Raw genomic sequence first — 12,478 nt, 5'->3', positions numbered from 1 at the left:
TTGTGCACCTGTGGTAAGAAAATTAGAGGCTCCACTGGGATAGGAACTGATGTGAATGATTTAACTTTCTCTGTAATATGCTGCTTAATACCTTGCAGAAGCAATCAGAACCTTGACCAATTCTCCCATTTTAGCAAATAACGAATCCTACATGGGAATGTTGTTCTCTGTGATGTTTTTCTATACCTACAATTTTATGGCTATTAGGTGTTGCTCTATAGTCTTGCTGAGCGTTTTGTAAGAATTTTATGTATAATAAATATATTGTTTTAGATTTACCTTTTTTCCTATTTTGTATATTAAAAAGCTACAATACAATTGTTTGTGGAAGGCTGCAGGTTTATCTTATTTACCCTGCTTTAATTTTAGCTTATTGAATATCGATATAACTATTTTTAACCAGCAATTTATTATGAACCTTTATGAATTTATTATTAAGAAGGCAGTGAACCCACATATGCAGTTGGGATATATTATTTTACCAAAAATAGGAGTCCCTACTTTGGTCTCTTTTGAATATAAATAAACTCAATGGTTTATTGAATTATTGAAAGTGAGGCTCCTAGAGAACGGACTTTATAAACAAGAGACGTATCAGCACAGAATGGCTCTTTTTTGACAGCTCAATAGTAGGATTTCCCAACATATTATAATCAGTAGACTTCTGAGGGACTGATACACTGCATACTCCAATATTATAAAAAGGCAGGGAATCCATATATAGTTGGGATATATTACTGCATCTCCTTTTCAATAATAGGAGTCTCCATTGTGGATACCGGACGATTTAATAAACCACTAAAGGAGATACTCCCATAGACTTGATTTTGTAAATACCAGTCTTATCATTGAGCCGCATGTGATGTATATTTCTTGTAGAGTACTTTTTATCACTCTCTAGTTGACCCAGCATCCATTATAGAATCTATGTATTTCTGGTGTAGAAACAGCGCGTCCCAATAGTTCTACTATCGGTCTTAAACAGTTATACACTTTTTGGTCAACTATGTCATATACTTGTTTTTAAATAATTCACTTCGTCTAATCACACATCAAGCATCATTATTTTTTAATCGATGCTAATAAAATTTGAGTATGTTTTAATATCATTTCATTATCCTCTGAGTGCCCCTCAACACTTAAGGTGTTTTTCTCAGTATTTTTAACCAGCGCCAGAGGGTTATTCCTTTCTCTGTTTGCTATTAAATTGCCCTTAGTCTCTCTTGATGTCTGTGTGTGTGTGTCTATGTTAGGGAATTTAGACTGTAAGCTCCTATGGGGCAGGGACTGATGTGAGTGAGTTCTCTGTAGAGCGCTGTGGAATTAGTGGCGCTATATAAATAGCTGCTGCTGCTGATGATGATGATAATTGAACCAACAGTGCCCACTGGGACGTCCAAACATTTGGATAATATTTTGTACCTGTTAACTAATTTAAGAACTTGTATTACTTTATAAGTAACTAACTTATTTCAAATGATCTCATGGTTCCTTTTTCACAGCTGTGATTCAGATACACAACTTGAGTCCCTTAACTATGGGTATTTTAACCAGAACATTTGGCAGTTATTTTATGGGGCACTAGTGACAAACTAATTGTGTCTTCTTGTGGAAATTGTTTTTCACCAGCATAAACTTAGAGCTTCCACAACACAGGGATTAAATACTTATGCAAACAGTATATTTCAGGGGTTTTTATGTTAACATGTTTAGTATCATAAAATAATAGAACATTAAATAGAACTAAAATAAAAATATCACATAGAAAATAGTTCACTATATGATTTGTTATTCAGTAAAATGAGATAATTGGTCTAAATACTTTTGCAAAGCACTGAGGTTGGTATGGATACAAGATGATTTAACAATTGTACCGTTAAATCATACTTGCCAACTCTCCTGGAATGTCCGGGAGACTCCTGGATTCCGGTTTGGTCTCCTGAACTCCCGGGAGAGTCTGTCAGTCTCCCGCATCTGCCCAATTCCTAGTGAAGTGGGCAGAATTCGGTCAAAAATGTCGCGATTCTCCGGGAATCCTGGCATTCGACCCCGCCCCTGCTGTAAAATGACACGTTTGTGTCATTACGTCACAGGGGGTGTGTGCAAAATTATGCGATTTTTGGAGCCCCACCCCCCGCACGCCCACCTCCCCCCCGGCAGCTCCGGCACACCAACTAGAAGAAGTTGGCAAGTATGCGTTAAATACAACTGTGACTTCGGAAGGCCAGTTCCCTTTAGCTAATAGTTTTGCAGCATAAGGCTCTAGAAACCCAAATAATCCTTCAGAGAGGACAAAAATGCACAGGGATAATATACCTGGTTCAAAGGCCAAGCAGCCTGATCCGTCCGGCTTGCATACGGTTTCGGTACTGTAGATCGTGCTCATGTCATTTAGAATTTTATTCAGCTGCAGAAAATATTGTGAAATTATATTTGATAATATGAACTATATATAATGATATACTTGATCTACTAATTTAACATTTTTACAATTGATAAACTAAGTTAATATTCCAGTTATCTCAATAACAGGCTTTCAAGTCTAGGACAGTATACACAACAGACCTACACAAATTGGGAGTTGCATGGCTTACCATACTTCCTTTGTAAATCTGCATGTTATAATCTATAAGGAGAGCCGGGACGTCAAGAGTGTCAATTACTTCTGCTCTGTGGTGTAGTTGGGGGTGTAATAAGGGACTACAAGCAGAATAAAAATGATAGAGAAATTAAGGGTAGACCATAAATTATAGGGGGAATTCTGTGCAGAATCCTGAATGCCAAATTCCACCAGAGAAAATGAAATTCCACAGACAAATGCAGGATGGTGAAAATTTTCCAGTGAACAGTTCGGAAAATTTCTCTTATCTCTTCTACAAACCCTTGAAGGTCTCATTGTACTATACTTTTGAAGCTGTACTTGTACACTTACCCTTGTATATTTGTCAGTCGGTAGAACAGACGATCCCTTCTCTCCAAGATAGATAAGTTGTAATTTGGTGCTAGGGTCCGTTATTTGGTCTACTGGGTATCTTGCTGAGAATTCACTGGCATTCTTGTAAAATGCAGACCACTTTGCACTAGCTTCACTCTGGAAAAATAAAATTACTTTTAATAATATCAGCACATGGTATTCAGTAGTCTCTAGTTATAGAATAACTTGTGTACATGGAGGGCCTGATTCAGAGGGGAACACCAGAGTAAGCATAACTTGCAAGTGAAAAATTTGCACACTTCTCAGACACTGACGTTCAACTTGCTAACATGTACAAAAACCTTTTTATTGTATAAGGTATGAACACAATTGCTAGGTAGCATCATTTAAACTTGAATACCCAAAGTAATACAACAGGACCAATTTCACGACATGTGCAAAATAACAAAAAAAATCTTTTTTTTTATTTTTGCTACAACATGCTCTGCAAATCCTAATCTATGCTTGAGCGCACTGAGGTCATGACTTCCATTCCCGACCAAGGCCTTATCTGTGTGGAGTTTGTATGTTCTCTCCGTGTTTGCATGGGTTTTCTCTGGGTGCTCTGGTTTCTTCCCATACTCCAAAAACATACTAGTAGGTTAATTGGCTGCTATTAAATTTACCCTAGTCTCTCTCTGTGTGTATGTTGGAGAATTTAGACTGTAAGCTCTATTGGGGCAGGGACAGATGTGAGTGAGTTCTCTGTACAGCGCTGCGGAGTTAGTGGCGCTATATAAATAGCTGATGATGAGTAACTATTAAAAGTCTCAATAAGCATCTGCGAATTATTCTCACACCTATCATTACAAGCAGTTCACTAGTCATTATCATCTTCTGCTACTTACACCTGCCCCTGATAAGACTAGGACAGTACACTCGTATCTGAGACTATGTCCCAGTCTGAATCAGTGCACAGTTCCTCAAACACCCCTTATCAGAACACCCCTTCCCTCCCCATCATGTCTTCAGGCATAAGGAGTTGTAAGACCCAAAATGTTTCAGGTCTGAATAGCCGCAGTTGCGAATGTTCACTTTCTGATCATGTGCAATGTGAAACAATGCAAAGGGGTGTATGTCTCACTCTGAATCAGGCCCTGAGGTTTACCGTTATACCAGAGACAACTGACTGGGAGAAAGGTGTTATATAGACATTGGAGTGACCTAGGCACACAGACAGAGAGAGACAGACTAGGGTCAATTTTGATATCAGCCAATTAACCTACTAGTATGTTTTTAGAGTGTGGGAGGAAACCAAAGCACCCGGAGGAAAACCACGCAAATGCGGGGAGAACATACAAACTCCACACAGATAAGGCCATGGTTGGGAATTGAACTTATGACCCCAGTGCTGTGAGGCAGAAGTGCTAACCACTTAGCCACAGTGAATAATTAGCAATTGTGCTTCTTACTATCCCGCTCCCCACATATCCCACTGTCCAGCACCACTTCTCCAAAATTTTTGCTAGGAATAAAGGGTGGTTGTTAAAGTGGTGGTTATTTAAAAAATGAAAAATATAAACTAAATGATCGTAAACCCTTTTCTATGCTGTCCTGGGCACATGCCTACTTTGCTTGTATGGTAAATAAGACAGACCTGTAGTATAGTATTGCATATTATAGTGTATGGACACAGGAAAATACACAGAATAGGACATTACAATGTGTATAACATACTTGCCAACTTAAGGCAAGTATGATCCAGGAGATGCTAGGGGCAGGTGGGCGTGCATGGGGCGGGACTCCGAAAATCGCGTCATTTTGGCCAAATGCCGCGATTCCCGGTGAATCGCTGCATTTTGGATTTAATTCTGCTCACTTCACTAGGAAATGGACAGATGCGGGAGATTGTCATACTCTCCCGGGAGTCCGGGAGACCCACCCAGAATTCGGGAGTCTCCCGGACATTCCGGTAGAGTTGGCAAGTATGGTGTACCATAATTATGATATGTACTTTTCATTTGGAATTGATGTCATAATAGTATTGTGTATGTCAACGAGACTGGTACAAACACCTATTTACAAGTTGGGTGTAACGTGAGCTGAATCACTAGTATCAGTTTCACACAGATAAATCATTTTCTATATATAAAGAAAATAATTTATTTATTTTCATAACACAGTATAGTATTTTGACAGGATGGATTCAAACTTTACATTTTATGGAAATATTTAGATTCTATTTTTAAACATACACTCCCAAATATACAATATACATAGCAAATATTATATATAAGTCATACTATAGAGCATTTTACACATACCCCTGTGTCCTGTGTAGACTGCAAAAAAAAACCAGTGTATGTACTTATACAGGGCTAGAACAAAACAATGCTACAGTTTCTACACATTTAAAGCAGTGATTCTGGTATGGGCAGTGTTAACCACGTACATCCCCCCCTCCTCCTTGCACTTGCAAAAGAATTTCTGCAAAGCACTGCTAATCTTACTGCTGTACTGCACTGTAAGGCTGGGTCACAAAATTTACATGCTCTCCTCTCTGGTGACTATTGCAAGTGTGTCTTTTGCAAAGCAACTTTGCCATAGTGGCCAAGAGGAGAGCCAGACAACAGGACTTTTAAGGTAAGTGAAGTCATCATCGGGACAACCTCCTATTGGACGCGCTGTCCTGGGATCATTTTTCAGTAAGTGAGGCTGAAAAATCATCTGTCATAGTTGCGATGACAGAGGATAATTAATTGGGCAAAAACCTGTTAATTAATAAATATGCCCCTTTATCTTGAGCTACTTCAATAAACCAAGTTGGCAGGAGTAAGGTAACTGCAGCAATATCTGCCACACTCTCCTTGCTACTGCCAAACTGGTCTTTTTGACTTGATGTATAATACAGGTAGCATGTTATACATCGAATCACCAAATATTCTGACTGCCGGTACTCAGGGACTATGGGCACTGGGTTGTAGTTATGTTATAAAAATAGATCATGGCTGACCCTGAAGCTTATATGGTCAATCTTACATTTGTCTCAAAGGGCTAGATTTACTAAGCTGCGGGTTTGAAAAAGTGGGGCTGTTGCCTATAGCAACCAATCAGATTCTAGATGTCATTTTGTAGCAGGTACTACATAAATGAAAGCTAGAATCTGATTGGTTGCTATAGGCAACATCCCCACTTTTTCAAACCCGCAGCTTAATCTAGCCCAAAGTCTTCAAATGCTGAGTTGATGCATGTACAGTTGGTGAGCATGTCACTAATATAGACATGTAAACCTCATATTATGTCTGAATACCTAAAGTTCTAAAGGCTCATGCAGTCAAGCGCCCTTTCACAAAGTAGGTACATTGCATTTCAAATGCGACACTAGTGAATCAGTGACAAGATATAGCACGCTCACAAACTAAGCATGCTCACAAACAGCAATAAAAAGCATAGCACAGAGGTGGCTGAGAATACAAGATGATGCAGCCGCAAGAACTTTGTAACTCAATGTGAGAAAGAAGAGTCCTTCCACACTGTGTTTTGGTTTAGAGCCATACAAGCAGCGCTCTTCATGTCTAGCATTTTAAAGGCAGTCTTGGAACTAAGGAGTATTAATTCTGATTGCCATTGCACCTCAGCGTTCACCCCAAAATTCTATGAGATTAGAAAGCTAACCTGCTGTCCAGAGCACTATCTGTGTAGAATTTGTATGGTCTCCCCATGTTTGTGAGGGTTTCTTCAAGGTTTTGTGGTTTCCTCCCACACTCAAGACATATTAATATTGTTATAATTGATGTGTAAGATGCCACGGTGTTCCGCAGCCCGGGAACAGTGTGGAAAACAGAACATACATAAAAACAGGGACATACAAAATAAATGTAGCCATGAAAATGGAGGGTTGGGAGGGCCTTGTGAGAGTTGAGAGAGAGCTTACATTCTAATTTGCACAGCTGAAACAAGAGCAATGACTTTGGCTCAGAGTGGAAACTGGGACAGTGTAGGGATTTGCAAAGTGGTGCCGTGGATGTGGAGCGGCAAGAGAGGAAGATTAGTCTTGCAGTGCCATTTAAGATGGATTGAAGCGGGAATAGAAGGTTGAGGTGAATGCGATATAGAAGGAGATTGCAGTAGTCAAGGTGGGAAATGAGAGAGCGGGTAAGAAGTTTGGTAGCATCCTGGGTAAGAAAAGGGCTTATTCAGGCAATATTTCTAAGGTGGAAGCATCAGGAAATGGAGAGAGGCTTCATATTGATTGTAAGTACCACTGGAAAAGGGGCTGTGAATGATCACATGTTCTCTTAAAGGGTAGTATGTAGATGCTATAGAAAAGACATGGCTAGTCAGTAAATAAATTAATAGCCAATAATCTGAAATTACATGGCATATGATAAAACGTAACTAAACTAGGTCTATGCAGTTTGGGCATCACCAGATGCTCAGTATCTGTACATGTTTCCAAACAAACAGAAAATGATGGATAGGAACAGTACAACAAGGACAGATTCCTAGTCTAAATGAAAGTACAAATTCATGTATTGTATCTGCTTCCATTTTATTTTAAGAAACGCAATAAAAGAAAGTGTCATGACCCTCATGTTAAACATCAAGGGCCTGAGTCGCAAAGGAACGTATCTCCTGATTTTGTGAGTATTGTCCATAAAATCACCCTGCGCATGCTCGGGACAGAATTGTTTTTTTCTGTGTGTTCTTTTGAGATTTTATATTCCCCATAGATATTCTAAGTATAGTGCAGAATCTGGTCTAGTAAAGCAGAGTAAACACTATCCCACGCTGTCAGAGACACAAGCCCCAGGTTATAAATAGACCCTGTCGGCTGTTGGAACTTCATTATACGGTGGGTTCCTTCTGTATTCAGAAGCAGTCACAGTGTCTCTGTGCTGTTGGGCCCTAGGCTATAGTTACACCCTTGGCCCAATATCCACTTTCATTAAACAGCTTTCTAAAAAAATTGTCTAAATGTAGAATTCATTTACCAGAACTGGAAGATGTGGTACTTACCAGCTGATACACAATTGCCACTTTATTGCCAATTCTTAACACTGAGTAATCTTAATTGACTCAGATGACTAAAGTTCCATACAGTAATTCTAGATGGCACCCGACAGTTTTTACATAGTCAACTTTTTCTTTTCTTTTATTGCTTTGTAATAAATGCTGGTATCATTTATTTAGAATATGTTAGTCGTACTACAGTGCAGTTGTTTTCTTCTCTGTTTTCCCACATTCTTCCATCATACATTTTAAATGGCTAAAGAGTACACTTACTTGCTTTAAAAAGGCAATTCAAGCATACAAAGATAGACGTTTTTAGCAGTGTATAAATTAATATATAATACTTCTTACTATACAGAGCTACAAATCTCCCCAAGCACTAAAGCCACACTAAATCTATATATACAGTATATAAAAGAAGAAGTTTGTTTGTTGGCAAATATCTTCTACACCCCTGAACTGCTTGGGATGAAACCAACGTGAGGTGGTCCAGTTGGATCCTGGCCAGGTTTTAAGGGGTTTATGGTCGGTCGGACCTCCTGTTGGTGTACGCTGGGAAAGATTTGACCCTGAGAGCCTGTTCTCGGCCTTCCACTGGATGGATTTGGTTTGATTGTTTGTCCGGTTATGCATTTGGACACCCCTGCACCGATTGGGATGAAACCAATGCGTGGTGGGCCAGTTGGTTCCTGGACAGGTTTTATAGGGATTAAGGTCCTGGTCAAACCTCACGTTGATGTACACTGGGCAGATTTTGACCCTGGGAGCCTGTTCTGAGCCATCCAATGGATGGATTTGGATGAAAACTTCACAGACTGGTAACATTGAATCCCAGAAGACGTACTAGTGGGTTGAGGTCCTGGGTGGACCTCATGTTGGTGTATGAATGGCAGAACTTTGACCTGGGGAACCTGTTCTGAGCCTTCCATTGGATGGATTTGGTTTGATTGTCTGTCTGGTTATGCATTTGGACACCCCTGCACCGATTGGGATGAAACCAATGCGTGATGGGCCAGCTGGTTCTTGGACAGGTGTTATAGGAGTTAAGGTCCCGGTCAGACCTCCCATTGGTGTACACTGGACAGATTTTGACCCTGGGAGCCTGTTCTGAGCCAATCACTGGATGGATTTGGATGAAAACTTCACAGACTCGTAACATTGGATCCCAGAATGCATGCCAGTGGGTTGAGGACCCGGTTGGACCTCCCATTGGTGTATGATGGGCAGAACTGTGACCTGGGGAGCCTGTTCTGAGCTGCTAATTATTTTCAAAATGTGGACAGTTACATCCAACTCATTCATAACTTACTAACTTCAAGATTTATACCTGGTCAATGCCGGGTACTTCAGTTAGTACTAATATAATCATGAAAATTAATTTAGGAACCAAATAGATATTTTTGGGAACTAATGAAGGAATCTTTCCTTATCTATAATGAATGTACAATTTTGAAAGGAAGAGTCTAAGAGAGGGTATACTCACGTACTATCATTAGATTTCTGAATAAAAAGCAAAAAACAAATATACTGTATATTGTCTGAATAAGAATATACAACAATTTTTGAAGGAGGAGTGCATTGTTCTTAGAGGTACATATTTTGGATGGCAACATAGGAACTGTTTGTTTAATGTAAAGTACACAAATTGGTACTGCTCTTTCACACACAAAATATGTCTGTATGCAGATTTGGTCACATGTTACTCTTGAGACTGGAGAAGCAGACATTGTATTGCTGCAAAATTGTAAATGTGTAGTTTCTACATTTTGGTGGTACTGATATTTATTAATATGACGCTCTTTGGTTTTAATAGTGTAGGCTTTATGGAAGTTTGTGTATGTAATCGGGACACCATTAGAGCTGTTTCTTCAGGCAGCTGAATGACTAGGCCCTCCGGTGGTAGTCGTGATTGTCACAATTCCGACAATCGCAATCGTGACAAAGGAATACTGATTACAATATTCTAGATAGTCAGGAAATCTACACTTATTGTAAAAAAAGACACACAACATCCCCGACAAGCCTGCTATACTTTCCGACTGGAGAAAATCCCGACAATTGCAAATGTCAATTAAGATGGCGATAGTGACATTTCCGGATTTAAAGCGGCAATGCCAGGATCCGCTGCCTCTATAATTTAATGTAAGAGTTAGATTTAGGGTTAGTGTTATGATTAGGGTAATGGTTACAATTACAATTAGGATAAAGGGTCTGCATTATAGAGGCGGGGGTTCCTGACATTGCCGCTTTAAATCCGGGAATGTCACTATCACCATTTTAATTGACGTAATTTGCAAGTGTTGGGATTTTCTCCATTTGTAAAGTATAGCAGGCTTGTTGGGATGTTATGTGTCTTTTTTTACAGTAAGTCTATATTTCCTGCCTATCCCGATTATTCTAATAGCAATTTTTTTGTCGCAATTGCCATTGTCAGAATTATGGCAATTGCTAAAACATACCCCAACTCAAGCCCACCACTAGATATCTGAGTCTTATATAATGTCTCTGGGTTATAGCTATTTTATTTTTTTAAATGAATATATTAAGTATAGTTGTGTTTTCTGCTTACTTGTTAAAGCAGCACTATTCAACTCATGAATAAATTATTGTGTTCCATTTTAAAAATGGTTGATGGTTGCTGTCAATCACATATCAAATTACATTATATTCAGGCTTTTGTATATCCACAATGTTACATGTTACTCTTCTCTTCCATTACTTAAAGCAGAGTCACCTGCTGCTAGTCATAATTTTTGCCATTCTGCAAAAGTTTATAATTTACCCTGACAACTCTTGTTGTTCCGATATTGAGTGATAGAAAATCATCTTGCATAGCAGTTATGTGTTCACTCTTTAGTTGGAGATTTGTACATTTTCTATGTGACCCTAACCTTCCCATTGTTTCAAAAGCTTTAAATTAACATTGTCACTACAAAAAACTATAATAATGATTTCCGCTGGGTTTGTCTGTCTATAAACATAACCAATACCATTTATTGCAACAACTTTTTTTTTAACAAATACATTACATCACCTGTGTTTCAATCCCTGAATAGGATCTTTATCATTCCATACTCATTGTCTTTTCATTAAACTTGGTGATGACAAAATGACAACATTCTGTAAGACATATAGAGTATACTCCTTCATTTAGCAGCAAAGCCATTCATACCGACATGTTACATACCATTTTCTGGGCATTCTCATCAGTGATATTAGTATTGTATTCCCATTGTGCTAGAGCACTTTGATGATACAGTGGTTCCGCTTCATTTTGATACTCCAGTAAAAATGCCTGGGCATCGCTGGTTACAGTTTGGGGCATGCAGGGGCCAAAAAGAGCCAATGTGCAGAGGAGCCCAAGGAGGACCAACATGTTTCTCCCTGAGCAGCGATTCCCTCAACTGATTCAAGTTCCTCTCAATCGATATTGAAAATCATTATGTGTCTCTAGCCTTTGTACCACAGCCAAAGGTTTGCTGGAGCAATTCAGGAAGTGCTTGTCTTGTTAGGATAAGATGCTTTATTACCCTGATACAGTTCTCAGTCTTTATTATCATTGGCAGGAGGCATTGAGAGCAGATTTTTTTGTTTCGGAAGGAAATCATCTACTAATAAAATCATGTGGTATCTCAGAGAAACGGACTCTCTAATGTTTACCTTTAAATAGTTACACTTGATAATCGTTAACTATTAAATTGTAACATTTTGTGGAAAAATTATCAAAACAGACATCCAGAAAAGAGAAGTGAAAATAAAGTCTCTTTGTTTACATGGTAAGTTTTCTTACAGTTAATAAAGTTTGTCATTTATAACCCAAACCATAAGTACAAGAATGGATTTTGCCATTTTTATTTTAAATTTACATAGAACTCCGTTGACTCAGCATAAGCAATCCCCTAATGTTCTTAGCTGTGAGACAGGGAGTATAGCCAGAGCTTGTCCTCATATAGCACTGCTCTCTGGCCAATAACTGTGCTCTGGACCAAATATATGTCTGAATACTGCATTCCGAGGTCACAAGAACTCCATTGTTACAGGTCCCTAGTTTATGTTCAAAGCAGTTATTAACCAATAAGCCACTTTTCATGGGGAATAAGAAGGATTTAGAAATGTGCAAAGCATGTTACTTTTTCCTGATTATAACATATAGGTCTATTCTCGTTTCTTGAAAGCAATTCAATTCAGTGTATATATCAATATGAACAAATACCCCTTGAATTTTAAGGTGACATGAATAAAAAGTAAAATATATATTAAGAATTCCAACAAAAGTGGTTATGATTAGCAAGGTTATGGTTAAGATGTACATATCATAATGATTTGTTCTAAGCAGTAGAAACTGATTTAAAGACAGATGAATTCAGAAATTAGTGTTCGGTTCAGTACTTCTTACTATGTGAACTAAAACCCACTAACTAATGGGGCAAGTGTCATGATCCCTGTACATATTTGTAACGTGTGGAAGTACATGACATATGTCAACAATAGATACCAGACATAAAATGAAGATATATAAATAACATAACTTTGCAAATAATTCATCTAGCA

The 12,478-nt window shown here is 38.6% G+C and overlaps 1 protein-coding gene across 1 annotated transcript in view; it reads right to left on the bottom strand.

The window, feature by feature from the left end:
* ACE2 (angiotensin converting enzyme 2) overlaps positions 1-11,321 on the bottom strand; it is a 42,573-nt gene extending 31,252 nt beyond the window's left edge. Inside the window, exons 1-3 of the mRNA XM_075196980.1 lie at positions 11,115-11,321; positions 2,933-3,091; positions 2,317-2,407 (exon numbers count right to left, since the gene is read on the bottom strand). Of these exons, the coding sequence (XP_075053081.1) occupies positions 2,317-2,407; positions 2,933-3,091; positions 11,115-11,303 (439 nt within the window). The 5' untranslated portion in view covers positions 11,304-11,321. The remainder of the gene's footprint in view (positions 1-2,316; positions 2,408-2,932; positions 3,092-11,114) is intronic.
* Positions 11,322-12,478: the final 1,157 nt, after the last annotated feature.

This window comes from Mixophyes fleayi, chromosome 2 (assembly GCF_038048845.1).
Source record: "Mixophyes fleayi isolate aMixFle1 chromosome 2, aMixFle1.hap1, whole genome shotgun sequence".
Classification (NCBI taxonomy): domain Eukaryota; kingdom Metazoa; phylum Chordata; class Amphibia; order Anura; family Limnodynastidae; genus Mixophyes; species Mixophyes fleayi.
Note: the sequence above shows the minus strand (reverse complement) of the source record. Positions and strands in the feature narration are given on the sequence as shown.